We start from the raw sequence: 21,057 nt of genomic DNA, 5'->3' as shown, positions 1-21,057 counted from the left end.
ACTGTAATGCCCTGTTGTTGATTCAAGATCAAAGTTCTGTCTGATATGTTGGCGGCTTATCACTGGCCACTATATAAACATCTCCAAAACCAAAGCAAGTATTCCATTGATGTAGAGTCATTATAATTAGCTATCGTCAGAATTATCTCTAGTTTTCAAGGAAACTCGGGAAAGTACAAACAAATTGTGGATGAGGAAATAGTAAAAGATACAGATCGACTAATTAATCGGAATCGTTACCAAATGCATTTGATATACAATACAATCCATTTATTGTTGGCATGTGAGGGCAAGTCCCACGTCTCAGTATGATCGCAATCTGGTGCGGGTCACGCGAGCCTTAGTTTGTCACTGATGTGCTACAAGACCGCACATTCATTTTTACCAGTTGAGTGATGTGTTTTTAGCCGACAGCGTCGTGATGGGGCTTAACCCTCGTGCGAAAATCGTCATCGCTAGTCAAGGTTTTTCCTTGACCTTACGGGAAGTTTTGTTTAGGTTTTAGTTCTCGAAGGTTGGTCGCTTTTCTTGTTGTTTTTCTTGTTGTTTATCGCGAATTTCTTGTGAAAATGTTTGGGTTAGCGTTATAAAATGTGTTTACCCTGCCAAAGGGGTTCGCAAACCCTGGACATTCTCTGGGGGAGAATATTTGTCCAGTTTGGCTTTGAGCCTCTCGTCCCCAATCTTTTCTGACAAAAGAGTATTGAAAATAGCCGCCAGTCCTTCGCGAATGGGCGGAGAAGTCTTCTCGCTTACTGTTAAGTTTTGCGCGAGTTCCTTTAAGAGGTCTTCGCCCGGCGTAGCCTCGTTATTGTCATCTTTTCCCGCAGAGGCGAGGAGCGCGGACAAATCCGCGTCCATTTCTATAGATTTGGCGGGCCCATCATTAGAGGCGGTTTCACCGTCCTCATCGGAGTCGTCATGCCCGTTCAGGAGCACTGAGCTCACATTCTCGTTCAAGCTCGTCAGCTGGCCCAGAACTGGAGCCAAGGCAGATTTGAACATATCCGCGAAAGCGATGGCTGAAGGCATACTCTGGGCGCCAAAGTCCGTTGACATTCCAAGGGCGCACTCGTCAGTTGTGTGGCCCTCGTGATCGGACATAATCACACTAAAATTATTGGCACCCCACTACGTTAGGGCCTAAGCTGGACTCCGATTAAGGCTAACTGCGTTAAACTCTCCAGAAACTCTTGTCAAAGGAAGGTTTTTTAGCGTAGAAAAACCAAGCTCCAAGAATTTGTATGACTTACCGCGTTAAGCGCAAATCGTGCAATGACTTGCTCGAGCGCCGTGCTATCTCATGGGATCTCTGCCTTTCGGTCGTGTGATAGAATAGGATATTAAGAGCATGCGCTTAGAGCTGGTTAGGGCGGGACGCAAATGGACAGAAAGAGAAAGATAGACTGAGACTCAGAGAGAAAAATCAAGTTCCTGTTCAGACTCCTGATGCCTCTCATTTGCGCGTGATATTCAAGCTAGTTTACCCCGACAGTCCAACAAACGTGTCGGAATATCTTGCTTTTAAGCATTCTTCTAAGTTTTCTTTCGAAGATGGATGGAGAAGATTGCATCTTTAGGGAAGGATACTAAATTGCTCTCATTAATCAGTAGGATTTATGGACAGCTCAAAAAACAGGGACAAGGATAACTGCGCGCATGATTTAACACACAGCCCAAGGTGCAACTGACCCTGACCCATTATTAAATTGTTCACCGAGAAGCCAGGAAGATATTTCAAAGGTTTTGGATAGCGAAAGAGTTGCGACAAGTAAAAGATATTTAGCATCATTTCAGACGGAGATTGATTGCAGAAACCGTTAATACATGAATACATTTGTGTTTTAGTGTTTTTTTTAGTCTTATTTTATCCCGGAACATTTAGTGGAACAGAAGCTTCTAGTTTGATTTTTGTTACAGTCAATGCGAGTATCTCTTTACCCCCTTTATACATATATTTCCTCATTCAATACACACCTTGTTTCGCTTCTAAACATACATCGACGGATTTATCGCATTTTCTCGCGATTAGTGTTGATATTTATTTCTCAACAACACCACGATCGACTAAACATTCCTTAGGAAGGATTAAAAAGTAATCGGCTAAGGATAAGCCTGTAATGAAAGATAACTGTGATTCTTTTCCTTATCATGGTTTTATTTTGCTCCCTGTGACGTAATTTGACTTATAAGGTTCTTTTTGCTTTTTAGTCACGCTCACAGTTATTCTCATGCCACTAGCGGGTACTTCGTGACCCTACGAAGAGCCAGCGCAGGGAGGGGAGCAGGAGGGGAAGACTGGTGGTCTGACAATAGTCCTTATACCTAAACCACTAGGAATTAATAGAAAAATTCAACAAACCATTCATTAACCGAAACTAAAAGGGTGAAAGAAATTATCCATGGTATTAAGTGATCTTTGAAATCTTACACCTACAATCCACAGGTATCCTAAAAATTTGTATCGGGATAGCGTCTTTGCCCAAAATAGGCACAACCTCAGTTTGACCTCATGAACAACTACAGGATAATTGTACAGATACAGTTGTCAACCTTAACTTCGAGAATTCATCCTCATCGGAAGCTTTTGGTAAACCTGTGGATGACGCTTCAGGAATTCCCGGATCTCTTTTTTATTTGCTAACTGGCTAATTGACTGCTTCAGGCGTTTGTTCATATTAAGAGCTTTCCCCATGATTTGTTCCGCTTTTTCTGCATTTCCAGCGCAGTCATACACAAGGGCCAGCTGTGTTTCAATCATCACTTTCCATTTGTGGTCCTCCTCCAATTCAATATCCGCGACTTGTTTTGCTTTCGTTAGAACACTTATCGCTTCGTGATAATTTTCTTTTCTTTTGCAGCAAACGCCGTAGTTTTTCAGCGTCAAAATGCTTTCCTTGTGGTCACCAACACCAAGATTTCTCATCAAAGTCCGTGCAGCCCCATAATGTTCAAAACATTTTTCCATTTCGTTGCTATCCTTCCTGTAGAAAGAAGGTCCAAAATAGAAGTCTCCGATGGCTTTATGACACTGAGCTGTCATGAAATGTTCTCCGAGGCACAGGTTAAACATGTCCATTGCCTTCTGAAGATGTTCCATACTTTTGCGATGCCGACCAATGTACTGCAAAGTAGCTGCAGTCTCTGGATGTTTATTGAGTTCTCTATTGCAAAGAATTAGAGCTATTTCATAAACTTTAGAAACCATTTCATATTTTCCGGGAAGCGTTGATGCCCCAAGAAAATATGCATAACTATTGAAAAAGTAGACGTGCGACAAACCATTCGTTTTGAAAGCTTTGTAGTTTTTAGAATATGTTTGCTTCGCATGATTCATCAGAAAATTGTACTGTGGTATCTTGCCCACCTTTCTCTTTTCATGTCCTAGAAGGCACAAAACTTCAACGATGTGAACAGGGTGGCTTATTGAGTGGAAGTACTTCCAGAGTTCTTCCAAGATTTTTGTATAGAAGCTAGGTAAAAGGCACATTTCTAAATACATGCACTTTTGTGGAAAACTTTTCAGAAAAAAGTCGGAGGAGGTTTGTAGAGAATCTGTTTCACAGATCATTATCGTGTCAATGTAAACTTCCAAGAAATACTCGAAGTTGTGTCTGTCTTTGCTAAATTCCAAAATTGATTCCTTGCATTTATCTTTGCTCCAGTACATATTGGCATTGGAAGCAAGTCGACAAATGAAGTGGGCACAGGCTTCCTTTTTTCCTCGAGTAACAGCCTGTGAATGCTTAGCTTGACTATCTTTCGATAGAAACATTTTGATAAGCTGAGGAATTTCAAATCTGCGTGAACTTGGCTGCTCCAAGAGAGACCTGTTTCTGAGTGATTGGAGAATCGAAACTGGCCGAACTTCAGCAACCATTACAGCTGTAATTACAGCCTCAGCTGCATCTGAATCGAATGAACCTGGAAATACGGACATGACTGCCAATGCCTTTTGTTCTGCTTCAGTTAAGAGATCGAATGATGTCTTAATGGCCTTTTCAACCGACAAATCGTTGTCCTGAAGCACATCTAGAAGTTTGTTTTCGAGAAACTCGATTAATTTGTCTTCTTTGTAGTCAGACAACAAAGATCCAACGATGCAAAGTGCCAAAGGGACACAACCACACAGTGAGACCAATTTTTCTTTTTGGGAGAGCTCCTGTCTCGTTTCCAAATCGCCAACCTTTGAAAGAAGAACATTGGTTGCTTCAGACAAAGAGAGAGAACTCAATCTAATGTTTCGGATATTTAAATCACGACTGGGTGCATTAACTGTTTTTCTAGACGTGGTAATAAAAGTTAGATTTTGCCTTGACAAGGTTCTCATTTCCCGTAACATATCCACAAATTTGTGTCGATCTTCTGACTCGAGGACACGATCAGCGTTGTCTAGAATCAATGTGACTTTCCCAGATTGCTGTTTGCTCCAGTTCAGAAGCCAATGTTTGGGATGCTCTGACGGCTGAGAAAGGCTTTTGCTGCAGGCAAGAATCATCTTGGTAAATATGTCGTTTAGCGATGATTGGAAGGTTAGTGAGCAATATAACACAGTTCGGCTGTTTTTGCGTTTGGCAAGCTCGTGGGCCACTTTGTTAGCCACTGTGGTCTTCCCGAAGCCAGGTCCACCGGTTAAGGCAACAATAGAGACTGTTCCGCTTTGAACAAATCCTACAGCTCGTTTAATTTCTTCCGAGCGGCCGAACACATCTTGAGCCTCAACTGGAAGACAATTGGGAAGCTCAAGAGACCCGCTCTGCTCTGAACTGGGCCGCTTGTCATTTGAAATTTGTCCTTTTAACTGCTGTACTTCGTGCTCTAAAACCTTCATTCTTGGTTCAAATTCAAGCTTCCATTTCTCTATTTCCTCATCGATTCTTCGCAGTGTACCATGATCGATGTCTTCTGTTTTTAGGCAGTTTATTTCCAGCTGATCGACCCCTAAGGCCACTAAAGAACGAGAAATTGTGTTCCATTTGTCTTCAAACTCGTCATTAGGAACACCGGTGGAAATGCTATGACACAGGCTGTTTCGAAAGTATTTAATCCGGGCGATCTCTGCTTCGCGACTGTGATCTGCGTCTGCAGGCATTTCGTTCCATCCTGCCGCAGGTTCAGTCAAAGCAGGACAGACTTTTCGGAGCAGTAAATGTAGAAGAGTGATATCAAATGTGTTAGAGTCTGGTGGGTCGCCTGATGGAGGAAAAAGCTTTTCCCACTGACTATCATTTAGTATACTTCTGCTCTTTAAGTTGACGAGGGTTGCCTTGTTGTTGTTTAACATAATTTGTAATGTTGAAGGCGGATTCATGAAAGACTCTAGAACGTTTTTAAGTCCTTGTGTACCTCCATCAATAAGCAGTCGCGCTAACTTTGTACCGTTAGTTTTTTCCGCTGATGGCTCAAAGATGGACGCCATTTGCTAACACTGTTGAGACAAACAACATGCGTAACTGTTGAAAACTTTCATGAATTCAACGAGTGTAACCGTTTAGAATTTCATGAATAATTTTGAGAGTAAATATTCGCAGCTTAGCTTTTTTTTTAGAACATCAAACCAGTATTGCTTTGTTTTCAGAACCAATGAGACGTCAATATGTGAGAAAAAAAATTAATAGATTGTCACGCAACGAATGTGGAAAGCAGACATCACGCAATCAATCCCTTCTTTGTGTCAGGAGGGTAGGAGAGAAATGGAATTCTCGACTTCTGAACTGGAACTTTGTAAGCGGCAGAATGTTTTGCCTAACGGAAGTATGTGAAACAACATTTGCCTTTCCTTAAGAGCTTGTTTGCTTAGACTTGGTTAACTTCTTGTTCTCTGTGAAGAGGGTCTCAATGACTAAACCTTTCGTCGTAAAATTAAACGGTCAAAAAATTCAACCGTCAGGCATAGAAGCCGTCACCCCATTGAAACTTCCTGTTAAGCCTTGTCTTATTAACCTTGGATGAGCTTTGATGGTGCTTATGAAACAAGTCAAACAAAGTAGAAAAACAAAAATAAACATAAAACAATTGTCCTCAAATATTACAAAATACTTTCAAATCGAAAAGCCCCGTTACTTCTATTCCTTCGCCTTTTTTTTAATGCTGCAGGTGTGTGATTGGGTGATATTTAATGCTGCAGGTGTGTGATTGGGTGATATTTAATGCTGCAGGTGTGTGATTGGATGATAGAAGAGTTATATTTCCACGAAGTCCCCTCTCATCCAGATGCAGCCTGCGAAATGGACAGTATAGTTTCAGGAACGCTTGGCTGAGTTTTGATAATGCTTATGAAAGAAACCAAAAGAAAACGCAAACTGAACATAGAACCGCGATTGCTCATCAATATTTCAAAACACTTCCACTTCGACAGACGCAATTGCGTTCCTGTTGCGCGAGCCTAATAAGTTCAGTGAGTAACATTGTGATCAAGCTTCTAATTATCGGAACGGATTCCTTGAGCGCTCATTTATTTAATCGAGTCTTGGACACAGCTGAGAAAGAGGAGTTGAACGAACAAGTTTGAGAGAGAAAAATCAGTTGTTCCCCTCGTTTTAATTGCTTTCTTCTCACTTTGGTCACACCCTGTTATATTCACTGAAGCTGCTTGCATTACACTTGGGAAAAAAAAAACGTCTAGTGAAAAAGAAAAAGAAAACAAACATTCGAGAAACTCGAATTCACTTTGCTTCCTCTTTTTTTTCCTGAAGTGAGTTTGACTTTCACTTAGTATAAATGATAGTAGAGAGCATTCCATACAGAGATTTACTTGGTGGATGGCCAAAATCATACGGTAATATATGCAAATCTTTACCGTTATCTTCCTATCTAGAGTCAGACAACGATTGACAAGGCTACGAGTCGATTTTTTTTAGATCTTCATTTGACACGTGTCTCGGACTATCCAGTCAAGAGAAACTTGAAACCATTAGCGGACCAGCAAAATAAAACGTTCGGTAACATTACTCGTTTCAAACACGCTTATCGATGATTCAAGCTCAAGGTCACTTCTCTAATTCAAGGTACTTAACAATTTTTTTTTTTCATAAAGCAATTTTTCGTCTGTCTTTTGTTACTCTGTTTCCTGTTGTACACTCTTTTTGGGCAGCTGTCTAGTTCAGTGCATTGTGTTCCTTGTGTGATTGGTTATGCAAAAATCTGAAGAGACAAGCCGTATAAATGATTTAAATCATCTTTATTGACACTGTTGAATACACCCTCTTCGAGCTAGTTTCCTTGTCCTTCGACAGTTTTCATTTTCCCGAGCAAATATTGTGACACTCTTACCCTTCGTTTCCCCTCCATACAAACCGAGCTAGCTTTCTTCCGCAAGCGGAAATTTAAATAACTATGTGGTTGGGAGATACCGGTTTACATATATATTTTTTTTCGTACAAAAATATGGAAATAATTTCATTTGTGATCTTGAATTGTTGTGTAACGGCTTAGAGTGAGATTTTGGATTTAGCACTCAGGGATCATAAAATTCGTTTACTACGGAAAATTTCAAAAACTCAAAACAGTGATAATGGTGAAAAACACAAAACTCAGTCCTCAGAACATAACAAAATTAAATAATTTGAATAATCTATAACAGCCCTATTTCTTTTTCTAAGACAGGAAATTGTTTTTTTTTTTGCCGAATATCATTCCTCCTCCTCTTCCTCGTCAAATGAATCCTTGAACTTGCCAGGTTTCTTTCTGTATTCTCTGCCTTTACCCACTGAAGACCCAGAACTTTCACGAGATTTTGGCTCCGGTTGAACGCTGTGAACGAGAGCGAGAACAGGAATTTTTTGAATTGTTGACTGAGATGAAACGCTGCTCAGCGAACGACCGTCCTCCGAAGCGATCGAAGTAGTTTCCGAAGTTTTAGTCTTCGTTACCGAGGAAGCCGCGTCCTCAGTTGGCGCTTTGAAATATTGCCCTTTCTTCTGACCCGAAGACGAACGAAAGAGTGGAACGATCAGTATAACACAGAATAGTAAAGCTCCTAGCGGTACCAGTACGGTTCCAACCAGAGTAAAATCGTCCAACAGAGTGTTAAACGAGATGGCGGTTTTATCAACTATCGTTCGAGAACCATCGCTTTTCTCCAAGTAAACAACTGATCTTCGAGGAATCAGATAACCAACCAGCATAAACGTAACGCCGATCAAAAGAACTAAAATGGAGATTGTGAGCAGAGTCAGGGTCTTTCCACTGTAAATTGAAGACATCGACGCGCCGCATTTGCACTCATACGGGCAGAGTTGTTGATCGCGAGGCGCGTCTCCCACGAACATATGATGATGTAAATAACGAATGCCAAAGCGAGATTCGTCGCGAGTTGTTTTCCCGCGCGACGGTCTCGAGCGCGTCTTTCGAGTCTTTTTCGGCTGTGACATAACTACAAAACCGTGGAACTTTCAAATTATTATACTTTACCAAATCTTAGGCAAATATCTCGTTAAGAAGAGACTCCACTTTCATTCAAAACATCCTCTGATGATCAGCAAAAACAGATTTGACTTAATCCAGTCATCTTTATGAAATGTTCGCCGCTTTGTGGTTCTTGGAAATGAAGAAAACGTCAGAAAAAGCCTTAAACGAAGAAAACCAAGCGGAAAAGTTGGCCTGTTGTTGATAATGTTAAAAATAGTCTAGTTTTCTTCTCGGGTGTGGGTTAAATTCCGAACGCGTTTGTGAGTCTGCCAGCTGTAAACGACTAAAAGACATTCACTTAAGAATTGTGTACATCATATGCATAATCCATGTGCCGAAGGTAAAATTCATTCTTCGTCAGGTCGGAGATTTTCATTCACACCTCTAAAGAGGCACAATGCTGTCGCCGGGTTTTTCGCAGCACAGAAATAAGTAACCTACCTTCCTTTTTTGTAAGTCTGTTCGAATATTTATGCCACCCTGGCAATAGATCTGAATATAGCAAGTAACATGTTAATATCTTTTGTTCCCAGCGATCAGCTGTTGAGTCGTTAGCGCGTCAGTTTCCCTCCTAGTCGCGCGCATTTTTCACACTTCAAAACAAACTTTAACGCTTAGTGATTGGATCATAACAATCGTATCCTAAATACAGCGTCATTATTGGTCGAAAATGAGACAAAAGTCTCTCTGTTGCATTGTACACGTGGCGGGAAAAGTCCTCTACCATTTTTGTGCAAATGATAATTTGGAGAATGGGGATGTGCGTTCGAACAAGAAGGATTAGCGAAATCATTAATGGGTATTTTATTTTTTATTAAACAGAAAGGAAACGCGTCCCTAGAACACCTAAACACTCAACAAGTGCTCTTTGAAACCATTTTAGTGAGATTCTTAGCATATTTAAACTGAAAATTTTTTAATTTTAAAAATAACCGAGTCAATAACTAAGAATATACATACAGGCAAGCTATGTCACTAACCCCTCCAAGCATCTAATTTGGCAAAGTTTCATTATGGTACCAGGTAGCGTCCGAGAATACATGATCATAATGGTATACAGTATTGTATATCTAAATCATTTTCGACTAGTATTCTTTCGCCGTTTGTTGCATAAAAATCTCCACGCTGAGTTGTACAAACAAATACGATTTAAAATGCAAAGAGAACTTATGCAAAGCCAGACAGATCTTTTGTTTCAGGCCTTCGATTATGTTCACAACATACTATCGTTCGTATGATGCACGATCCTCGCAGTAGAGAGCGCTATTTAAGCAATAGCGAAAATCAGACCTGTACTGATTTTCGCTATTGCATAAATAGCGCTCTCTACTGCGAGGATCGTGCATCATACGCATCTAATACCGCAGTTCAAAATATATGACCTTCATATATTCATTGTATCTGATTTACCATCACGGGTTTATTACGAATCAACTTAACGGCCTGCTCCCAGTTGGCTTGTTAGCTCAATTGGTAGAGCGCTGCACTAGTATCGCAGAGGTCAGTGGTTCGAATTCCGTACAGGCCTGATTTTTTTCAGGTCTGATTTTCGCTATTGCATAAATAGCGCTCTCTACTGCGAGGATCGTGCATCATACGTATCTAATACCGCAGTTCAAAATATATGACCTTCATATATTCATTGTATCTGATACTATCGTTCGTTATTTGAATTTTCTTTGCTTGATTTTCATTAACTCACTTCAAAACACCAAATTGTCTGAAAGGAAAAATCACTATTTTCTTTCTTTTCGACTGATTGGAGCCCATTTCATTTGATTAGATATCCAATAATGAATATTTTAAATAAACATCTCGTCTGGTTCTTTTTACATAATAAAGAAACATCCGTCTGCTCAAAACGTTAGCGTAACTAATTTTAGTTTTTCAGATCATGCAAGATATTTTTTGTTTCACGTAGTTGAATTACCCAAAGATCCTCGTGTCTTTCAAACCAGCGACGAAGGACCTAAGGCCTGGTCGCAAAGCGCTTTACTTTGGTTACCAAGGAGACTAGAGCCGGAAAGCAAAATGTCGGATAGTGTTCAGGTCGAAGAGCCACAGCGCAGAGCTGTTGGAGGAATTATAACGACAGGAAGGATTCATAAAGGTAAATATTTAGATCATATACAGACTATTGATCGATCAATGATTCTCGAACGAAAATTAAAGCTATTCGCGTTCGAATGTTTCATAGAAATGTGAAGAATATTTTGCATGTTCGATCAGATGATCCATACAAAGTCATGTAAATTTTGCTTACTTTGGACAATGCTTGACGAAGCCGGAGTTTCTTTGATTTTCCCTTGGTTGGTTAAGGATAAAGGGAAAGAGGCCAACGCGTACAAGTACATTAGAAGTGTTTCACTAGAACATTTGAAGAGTAGTTCAACATCACAAACGCGTCAACTGCAACGACTCATGTAAACATTGGCAATTTTTCAAAGCTGTTGTTTGTTCCCCTTTTTGGAGCCATACACGCATGTAATGATATATCTTTTTAAAACTCAACAGGTCATGGAAAAACAGCTGCGTCAGCCTCTATCCCCAGCAAATATCAGACAATCGTGAGTGATAATTCGGAAAAGAAAGGATTCCTTTCCAGATCCAAACGCTTTGAAGAGTATGATGTGGTAAGTACGTTCATCTTTTCCAAAATAAGAACTGCCGTGCTTTTAAACTTCTGCTTGCAATATAAGTATCTAATTTAATATACCTGTAGTTTTAACTATGGGTACTTGAATATTTTCACATACAAGTATGTTCACAGTTCAGCGTGATGTTGATCTGAATAGTTGATCGTCTTTATGTAGTCATTTAGACAGTATTTGTACGTTCTTGTCAACACAGTTGTACAATTATGTGGAGAGATGGGATAAGTGTTCTTTTGGCGCTGGAAAATTTGAGTGAGATTTTGATAACAGGGACTGTATTATACCAATTAGGATTAGAAAAAGATCAGTTTACTCAAAATGTGAAAAAAACTGGTTGACAGTTTCTATTTTACTCCTAACCAAGTTGGGAGTAAAATCTTCAAATTGGGGCTATGAATGTGAGAGCTTTTGGAACTGTCTTTTTTGAAATTAAGTATGTTTCTAATAGCTCAGTTTTGGCTAAGAAAAAAAGTTCAGGAAGTCAATATGTTGTATTAAAAGTGTAATTGGGTATAAAATTTGAAATGTTAGGTTAATTGATGTATCACGACATTTGCTTTTATTACTAGATGCTAAGATTACCCCTTCATCTCTTTGTGTGACCCTTATCCCTTCCATCAAGATCAAAATACATGATTCTCTGCACTGCCTACCCAACATTTTTTGTAATTTTCATATGACAAAAAAATTTATTTTAGTTCATATTTTTCCATATTCTCATCACCTGCTTGCTTGAAAATGTATTGTAACTGTAGAGAAAAATTCCTTTTTTGTTATTATTGGGAGTGATTGGGTTATCTGGCCTGGAATTATTTTAAAAATTAATGTGACCTTTTATAGACAAAGATGGAAACAGGTGTACTTCAGAACACCTAAGGCTTATAGCCATCCTTGACACTTTGCAAGCTGCTATGTTTGTAATTTGGTGTTAAATTTAAAAGACTTTATCATATTAAACACACATCAGGTACAAATGTAATGGTACCACTTGACTCTGAGTTGAATTTAATGCAAGAATTTTCAATTTAGCTGCAATTAAGTCATCTAAAGTGTATAAACATGTGCACATAAAAGCACTTTGTATTTTACTAGGACAAGAACACTTTTCAGAACTTCCCAAGGTAACTTTCTAATTTATCTGACACAAGGTAAAAGAAAGACAAAGAGAGAGAGAGAGAGAGAGAGAGAGAGAGGGAGGCAAATACAATGAGCTGAAATACTTGATGATAGATACAATTTGCTATCTAAAATTATTTTTATGCAGAGTGTAAATCCAGGCCCAGGGACTTATGGAGAACTAAAATCAAGCGAAACTAGGAGCACTTCCTTCTCAAAGAAAGGATTTGGTGGTTTTGTTTCCAAGGTAAGTGCAATACCATTAAAGGAAAGTGTTGTTGAAAATATTTTCTTCAGAACAATTGTACAATGATGATTATAAAGGCATGAGTACAGTACTTGTATTCATACAAGTATGTTTTGTGTATTTTGTAAGCAAAGTGCTTTGTGATCTCTTTACCAAGATTTTTTTCTCCTGTTATACCAAATGCAGACGTGTCAATTATCAGATATGTGATTAGGGCTTGTTGTATTTTATCTCAGGCAAAGCGTTTTCCAAGAGGGGCTCAGAATACAGGACCAGGCCCAGGTAAAAATTTTTCAGAGAAACTGATGATCATAGTGACATATTGACTTCCACCATCATTTTTATTATTAAAGTGTGATTTGGCAATATGTTTTCTCCAACCTTACAAAGTTGATGCAAACACTTCAACTCCCAGAAGTGATTAAGATGTAACTTCTCCCAATAATATCCATACATTATCCAGCAAACAGTTCTTGAGATTTTTCAAACTTATGAAGGAAGAAGTTGTTATCTTGATCTAACTCAAAATTCTCTCAATTAACAATTGGTTCATGCTTTAGTGTGCACTATCGAGTTATGGAGCACGCAGGAAGTTTGGAGAGCATGAAAGAAGCGTAAGAGTTGCCCGAGGCAATAGCCAAGGGCAACTCTAGCTTCTTGAGTGCCCTCCAAACTTCCCATTAATTTGCTCCATAACTCGATAGTGCACAGCTGAAAGCATGAACCAATTGTTTTAGAACATAGCTGGTGGAATTGTGCATCAAATCCGACGTGAAAAACGGACAACAACATCAATTGAAGCGAATCATGATGGCGCTGATGCCGAGTCTCCTTTTCCGTTGTTTTTCTCTTTTTCTACCTCATTTAAGAACTCTAGTCCAAGGGAAAAGGTCGAAAAATTGTCTTTGTTTTGGTACTAGTAGGCCGAGTCTCTGTTTGTATCCATTATTGTCACAAAATATATTATTTTTCCCTGCACTAACAATGGCCGCTCAGGCAAAAAAAAAAAATTTCTGGTGAAGCGATTTGCTTATGCTATCAGCGTGCAGTATCGGGATTTTGAGCACGCTTACGTATACTGAATTTGATTGCGCGGCTCTGCTAGCTATGTTCTAATAACTAATTTGAAAGGAAATGACTTATGAGTAGCAGATAGAGGGTAGAATTAATAACAAGATCTGAAGACTAAAAGGTTCAATAAAAATTATGACACGTGTACCTGTCTGCTCTCTGTCAGGTTTTTATTATCCTTCAGTACCAAGGGAAAACAATTTCAACAAATCTCCTGTTACAAGGTATATACATAACTCTTTGTACTGAAGATTAAATAACTCACTGTGAATTATCGCTGTTATACAAACTACAATTATATTATGTAAAATAAAAGAGGTGATCTACAACAGTTCGTCAGTTGAATTCAATTTCCACATTAACTGTTTTGAATCACTTGGACGTCAGTTAATAACATGTCAAAAATAAATCTATTACTCTCCATTTACCATAGCATTGGTTTAATATCTTTCCTTGCTCTTGTTATAGGAATTTTCATCTCCCTATTGCCCTTGAAAGAGAAAACAAAAAAGGATTCCCAGCACCAAATCAGTACTCGGTAACATATTTCATCCTTCTGTTTAACCATGTCACTCCCAGAAGTGTCTAATGATTGTGTAACTTCTTGTAATTTCAATCAGTTATCTTGTAAACAGGTTATAAGAACAGAGAAGCTTATCAACTAAAGGGAGTTACTTTGGAATAAGACCAAATTCTCCTGTCTGAGTTACAATAAAAAGTGTAGCAGTAAGTAGAGAGAATTACGAAGTGGATCTTGAGGCCATGTTAAAACATCAATACTTTTGGAAGTGGATTCTATTCTTGGATCAGTTGATGACTCCCACCAGGATTGTCAAAATGTCACTTAAAAACAAATTCCGTCATTGTAAGCAACATATGGCAATCTGCGGTCTTTCCATGCACTTAGGTGGCACGGAAAGCGGGAAAAATCTTGAACAAAAGCTCATCTTTCAAACTGGCAGTCTAAATCCCACAGGGATCAACGAACGCTTTTCATTCCACTAATTTATTCATGTTTTTCTCGTTGCCATGTTCCCACCAATAACGTAGCTCCATTTTCTGCCTTTAAAAGCACACACAACCCACAATTCCTCTATTCGCTCCGACGAAGGGCTAACGCTCAAAACATCAGCTTTTGTAATTGTTACAGTGGCCAATTTACCATTTCAACTTTGTTGATATATCCAAAAAATTCCATCAGACTTCTGCTTCACAGATGATCAATTGATGTACGTTACACACATTTATTACACGACTCGGGCAGTCAGAGGGCCAATAACTAAAATCAACCAATCAAAATGCTCTATTGCCGGTCAATATTCTCTCAGTATTGGACCGGGCACTGTCCCGAATGGTCGCGAATGATACCGCACTTGCGTCCCTTTGAACTTCAGTCGTATAATAAATCTCTTATTAACCAAGCTTGCTCGTGACCGTACTGGAAGAATATCGGCCCTCTGTCTTTTTTGTTTAGACCTCACTGCGCTCGGTCCATACGGTCAAGACCTTGCGCCAATATTCTCCCAGTACGGCCCTTGCGCTTGGTTAATAAGATATATGTAGATTGAGTGTACATGTTCTCTCTAGAATGGATATATAACCACAAAGTGCCAGATAAACTTGTAATAAAGACTTTTTTCATAATTTTAAAACCACTTCATTGTAATCTATTTCATTCATGGTCTTGTTTCTTTAATTTATGAAAGTTAATTACAACCACTGAAAGGCAGTTGTGAATTGTCTTTTTCTTTTTTTGTACAACAGATTGGCCACACAACAGGAAGGGTTGTTTATGAGAACAATGTTGCAGCCTGTGCTGCATTTCAGTCGAGGTAAGAAAACATGGATCTTTTACATCATTAAGGCTGTGGTTTAAAAGTTATTTTCCTTCACTTTGGACCCAAACCTTTTTAAGAGAAAACAAAATCTGAATTCCCTTGTCATTCTTCTTTCCCCTTTCAAACTCTTCTTCTTCTCTGGGACAATTCTAGTGTCCTGTAAAGATCTGACTTTTGTAATCCCTTTCCCTCAGAAGTGTTGTACATTGAATGTTCTAGAGCTGCTCAGTAAGAGAGACTGATAACAAATACCACTTTGCTTTCAATTTATGCATGGATCAAAAAATAAAGAGAATTTTTACACTATCTACAGCAAGAGGAAGCTGTTTTGGATGTAAAAAAGCCCCACCTCTTTGAAAGAGATAAAAATAAAGATTAAAGATCATGGGATACACCCATTTTTTTTTTCCTGAGAATAATAATATTATTTTACACTTATTAATCTAGATCCAAAAGATCAAAGGATTGGAGTGAAGGAGCAATCTATGGACCATCTCCATGTAAGAAAATTCTGTCATTATTGTGTACTTTGTTTAAGTTTTTCATGTTCAAACTGAACTTTGAAACAAAATGGAGTCATGCTGCTCCAGCTACATGTAACCATATTTAAACCCACATAGTCTACTGACAGCTATTTAATATGTGCATTTCAGGGCAGCACTGTATATAGTAATAGATAAGGCGGGGTCCAATAGCCCATTGCAGAAACGTGAGAGGACTGGGAAAGAGTGTGGTTGTTTTCCGTTTGTTTGAAAAACTAAGATATTCAAATGAAACTAAATTTGAGAGTCTCAAGCAAGAATAGAAGTATTTAGAGGAGGAAAATGGCAAAATGACAGCTCTTCAAATATCACCTGAAATAGAGAGTTTGTATGGATTGGGTAGACAGGCCAAAACGTTTTAAGGGTTTGTATGGAATTTTTGCAACTTTTGCAAGGCTCCGATTTGGACACTTTTCCCCTGAAAACTCTCAAACTTGACTGGGTAGCTTTTCATTCATTAACATGTCGGTTGAAATGTTTAGATTTTAATGTAATCAATATAAGAAACTCATCCCAGTCCTCTCACGTTTTTCTGCAATGGGCTATTAAACTCATTACATCCCAGAAGTGATTAACATATTTCTTCCCCCTGTAATATCCATACATTATCCAGCAACACGTACTGAAAATACTCAAAGTTATAATTTGGAAGTTGTTATCTTGATGTAACACCAATTCTTGTAACTAATTTACAAAGAATTATTTAGTGGGTAGAGGGGAGAACAACATGACTTGTATAAATCAGATCTAGTGACTCAAAGGGTAAAGAGAGCCAAGATGTACACGTGTAGGTGGAAGCTGGTGATGTGAAGAGCATTACATGTATGTTCTAATACATAGAGAAAACATACCTCAGAGATCAAACAATGGAAACTGCAAATGAAGGAGTTTAAAAACCATTTGGCTGGAGATGACTCAAATTATTCTTTAGTTGTTACACTTTCAGAGGAACCTAAAAGCTGTGGCTGGGGAGTGTAAAGGATAGAAGGGATAGGTTGATCATGTCCTTTCAGAAGTAAAATTGATACTGCTTGTTTCTTTACTACTCGTCATCTTGCTACATGTTCGGAATATGCAAGATACTGTTTGCTTTCTGAGCCTTAGATCTACTAATGAACTAAACTTCACACTACAGGTCATTACACAATCAATGACAAGCTGGTAACAGATTCACCCAAAATCGCAACTGCACCTTTCAAGTCTACAACAGAGAGAAAGATGATACAGTCTCCAGTATCATACCCAGGACCTGCATCATACAAGCCCTTTGGAACAGCAGAGCGACAAACATTAAAGCAGCAGCAGCAGCAGCAGCAGAATGGATTTCAGTAAGCACAGTTTCGGGGTCCACTTTATCCCCCATATGTTCAATTCAGGGCAGTTGCAAGCTCTTGTGGTCTACCCAATTTGGGTTCTGTCCGGGTGTACCGGTTCACAAGGGAATTACCATTGTTCTTTCTTTGTTTGGGAGTCATCGGTTAGCTATAGTGTATTGTTTGGTCTTTTGTCTTGGCTCTTGTGAACCGGTACACGAGGACAGAACCCCAATTCGGCTGTGTTTGAAACCTCCTGATTATGAGGGCCAATCAAGAAATGGTTAAATTGTTGGTGTGTTACAAATTCCTAAAAACCTCTACCCTGTTTGGAACAAAATAAGTTCATTTAGTGAATTTGTGCGAGGCAGAAGTATGTCATAGATTGGGTCATGTTAACCTTATCTAGCCACATTAGGTATATTTGAACAGAATGTTAATTTTATGATGATAATCTTCACAAAAGGTTGTACCCAGTAACACACATGTAAACCATGCGTTGCACATTCTCACACCCTACTTAGGGCTTATGGACTTAGAGGATATAGTGTAAACCTCTTTGAGAGGCTCTCACCTTTGTGGTGGTCACAGATGAACTTGAAGGGCTTGTTGTTGAGCGATCAAAAATATTCATTACCTTCCCTAAAAAAATCAGCTTGAGTTGGCTTTTTAAGTGCGAGCCAATAAATGGCTCACCACCTTGAACATTTGGATGACAGAATCGTACATGGTTACTACTGCAGTAGTCATGCATACTTTAACCTTTAGCTAAAACAGCTCAAAATTTAACAGAGATAGAAAAAAATTATTGCATTGTTTTGTACTGGAGAGATGATTAGGGCAACGTTAAAATAACTATAATTCTCGTTCTATATTATCTTGCAGCAACAAGCACTATTTGTGTATCTCTGCACCTGCTATGCCTCTTCCACCCTTAGAGCCCATGCCAGGACCGGGTCATTACGATGTGGTTGACTATGAAGGCCCCCCTAAACATTACATGTCCAGCTCTGCTTTTGTATCAACAACAAGTAGATGGTCAGGGGGAGCACCTGGTGAGGAAGAGGCCCCAGGACCAGGTATGTACAGTATATAATCATGTATTTGGATTTTATTGTCAATTCTTGTAACATAGTAGAGGCCATGATGTGATTCATGACTCTTGCCTTACATCCTAAAAAAGCTCTTGATTGTTAAACAAATTCTCCTTGTTTGCACTCTCGGAAATGTATAGAGAACAGTATGGGGAACAATATTATGACTGTATACTGATGCTAGGGTGGGAAGGGTTAAATGATGAGTTTTTCACACTGGTGAAAACATGCATTACATACATACATACGTTAGTTGACCACTCCCCGTGGGGGCTTTTCAGGGTCAATCTACCCACCCAACCCACCCCAGGGAGGACATCCATCACACAGTAATCTCGTGCGTGGGAAATTAATGTCTCCTACCCCAACCCTGCAGGAGACGGGACCTCCATTTATTCGTCCCTATCCGAGAAGACTAGAATATCTAACCATTTCTTGATGTTAAAGAAAGGAAGCATATTCTTCTCAGTTAATTTTAAGACCCTGAGTGTTGGTCCGGCCGGTATTGAACTCTCGACCTCCCGCACAGCAGTCCGGCGCTCTCCCAATTGAGCTAACCAGGCGGCATTAATCAGGTTTTAAATTAACAACACATTCTTGTCAGAGATATTGCGGCCCTTGAATAACCCAGGAGTGGGTGCAATATTAAAGTTTTGCTTTCTTTGATTGGTTTCAGCAACCTATCGACCACAGCATTATGGAAAACAGTCATTTATCTACAATTCACAAGGAAGATGGATATAACATTTGTTATTATTTATTAGTAAAATATCTTATTTATATTTATTAGACTATGAAAGCCAAAAGAAAAAAATAGTAATTTCTAAGGGGGAATTATCATAGCAAGTTACATGTAAAGAAAAATATAAAAACATGTATTGCAATTTTGGTTTTCCCAAAGAACATATTATTTTTACTCCCATCCTCCCTGGTTTAAAAGTCGGAGTATTTTCATCAATTGTTCATTCATTGTTTATAGATTATTGCTTGTACATACTTCTGAGATTGTATAGTTTTAAAATGTGTACAGAAAATATATACTATTACAACTTGCAAAAAAAAAAGTGGTTGTTAAAATGACCACTTTGATGTTAGCAAAGGACAGAAAATTGAATAATAAGAATGTCATTTTGAATCTCAAATATCAGTATTTGCCTCTGAATAAGCATTTGGTATTTGCAAAGTCTTGTGGTTAAACCACAGTTGGCCAAATTGGATTTTTTTTTTTTTAAGCGTTGTGTGTGACAAGTTGAAGGCTTGATAGTTGTGAACAGTTTACATGTACACACTCAGTGCAAAATAAATTTCCACTCTTACATTTTATTTGAAGCAATTCTACTTTACCATGGTAAAGAAAACAAACCTAAACTGAACAAAAAGATGAATGATGTTTCTTGAATTTATTTTTGTACATGAAAAAAAAAATGTGATGCCTTTGTACAAAAATGTGTGTAATAAAATAGAAAGAAAATTTACATCTTCAGCAACAAGTTTTGTATGCTACAACAGGGTATGGGAAGTTTAAATTCATCAATATTTGCATGATCATAAACATTCAGTGTTAATAGGATGGTTTCTTTAAAGTAATATCAGGGGACTGTATTTCTGGGCAAGATTGCTGGCTTTGTTTTGTAGTCTGACAGTTACAATAAACCAAGTTGTCATTCATCAACCTGATTGGTTGGTGCTGGTGCTAACATTTTTTCATGTTGCAGCAGTTGCGACTGTGTCAATCAGAATCAGTAAGAGAAGTCCTTTTCTAGTTTCATTCTTGGGTTCAAACCACTTCCTGTGATCAGGGCTACACCACAAAACTCTGATTCATCCCTTGTAAATGTACCACCTTAAGAACATAAATTTATCACTATAAATACCCCCTTGGTTTGACCCAGTTTAACAACTGCACAACTGACAAACTTACTCTTGCCCCTTGGAGCCCACAAAAAGCAGAGAAATTGAGAGTGAATGACTTTTGAAAAAATTAATGGAAAGCAAAGAACCTGTGGAGAAATCTTCACAGCAAGGAGTAGTATCAAAAACTACTTCAAAACACATAAAATTGATGTTTAAATCATTTAAATGTTGTGATTATTGCCATTTTTTTAACACTCGAAAGTTCCTGTGAGTTAAGGTTAAATTACTTTCAATGAGAATGAACCCTTAATCCCCTAACTGGTGACTAGCATCTAATTTCTCCTTACAATATCACCCCTGAATCACATATGAAGTCAAAAGAAAAAAGGAAATGATTATCAATTAAAGAAGCTCTATTCTCCTTGACAGCACCTCAAGAAATGTATAGAGAATAGTGTGGAGAATATTCATACTGATGTTCAGGTGTATAGGATTGAGTCTCGTCATTTGTCTCAATTTAATCTGCTGCTCCATGTTCCCAATGCCTGCTGGGTATTATATGGTAAGGGTCTCCTGTTATCTTGTGAAGAACAATGCACTTCTGTGATTGATTGGTTTCCATCTCTGTGATTGGCTTATTTTCATAATCTGTAATGCATTCTTTATCCTTTGTTGAGTTGTCCCCTTGTTAGTTTGTTGCCTCGCAGTTCTCCTTTTGCTGTGATTTGTGATCATGGGCATCTATACTTCTGGTTTTTTCTAAACCACTGTTCCTGTGTGTGCTGTGAGGAGGGGCTCTCAATGTCAGTGAAAAACTTTCATGACACCGGAACTTTTGAAGGAATATCCAGCCTGACCACCCCTATTTCGCAGTACTTCAAATTTGGGTATTTTGTAAGATACTCTAAACAACTGATAC

The 21,057-nt window shown here is 38.6% G+C and overlaps 3 protein-coding genes across 3 annotated transcripts; 1 reads left to right on the top strand and 2 right to left on the bottom strand.

Moving 5' to 3' along the window:
• Positions 1-1,824: 1,824 nt before the first annotated feature.
• On the bottom strand, positions 1,825-5,500 carry LOC148717408 (uncharacterized). The gene has a single exon (XM_088742777.1). It carries the CDS (start codon positions 5,417-5,419, stop codon positions 2,555-2,557), a length of 2,865 nt encoding a protein of 954 aa, XP_088598903.1. The 5' UTR covers positions 5,420-5,500; the 3' UTR covers positions 1,825-2,554.
• Positions 5,501-7,161: 1,661 nt separating this feature from the next.
• On the bottom strand, positions 7,162-8,966 carry LOC111326967 (uncharacterized). Its single transcript, XM_022931061.2, has 2 exons — positions 8,851-8,966; positions 7,162-8,568 (listed from the first exon to the last, which is right to left on the bottom strand). Exon 2 carries the CDS (start codon positions 8,370-8,372, stop codon positions 7,632-7,634), a length of 741 nt encoding a protein of 246 aa, XP_022786796.2. The 5' UTR covers positions 8,373-8,568; positions 8,851-8,966; the 3' UTR covers positions 7,162-7,631.
• A 1,326-nt stretch (positions 8,967-10,292) lies between these two features.
• LOC111326991 (O(6)-methylguanine-induced apoptosis 2) lies at positions 10,293-19,998 on the top strand. Its single transcript, XM_022931093.2, has 11 exons — positions 10,293-10,519; positions 10,924-11,042; positions 12,328-12,426; positions 12,663-12,708; positions 13,664-13,721; positions 13,966-14,035; positions 15,262-15,329; positions 15,783-15,835; positions 17,013-17,205; positions 18,076-18,269; positions 18,961-19,998. The coding sequence occupies exons 1-11, from the start codon at positions 10,441-10,443 to the stop codon at positions 19,026-19,028; spliced, it is 1,047 nt and encodes a 348-aa protein (XP_022786828.2). The 5' UTR covers positions 10,293-10,440; the 3' UTR covers positions 19,029-19,998.
• Positions 19,999-21,057: the final 1,059 nt, after the last annotated feature.

This window comes from Stylophora pistillata, chromosome 13, assembly GCF_964205215.1.
Source record: "Stylophora pistillata chromosome 13, jaStyPist1.2, whole genome shotgun sequence".
In the NCBI taxonomy this organism is placed as follows: Eukaryota; Metazoa; Cnidaria; class Anthozoa; order Scleractinia; family Pocilloporidae; genus Stylophora; species Stylophora pistillata.
The sequence above is the reverse complement of the archived record's forward strand: the minus strand, read 5'-3'. Positions and strand labels throughout refer to the sequence as shown.

Bases quoted from the DNA above. Each gene is read 5' to 3' on its own strand.
- LOC148717408 (XM_088742777.1), bottom strand. From the start codon at position 5,419: ATGGCGTCCATCTTTGAGCCATCAGCGGAAAAAACTAACGGTACAAAG.
- LOC111326967 (XM_022931061.2), bottom strand. From the start codon at position 8,372: ATGTCACAGCCGAAAAAGACTCGAAAGACGCGCTCGAGACCGTCGCGC.
- LOC111326991 (XM_022931093.2), top strand. From the start codon at position 10,441: ATGTCGGATAGTGTTCAGGTCGAAGAGCCACAGCGCAGAGCTGTTGGA. The intron at 12,427-12,662 runs GTAAGTGCAATA...ATTTTATCTCAG, and splicing joins TTGGTGGTTTTGTTTCCAAG to GCAAAGCGTTTTCCAAGAGG. The intron at 18,270-18,960 runs GTATGTACAGTA...GATTGGTTTCAG, and splicing joins GGAAGAGGCCCCAGGACCAG to CAACCTATCGACCACAGCAT.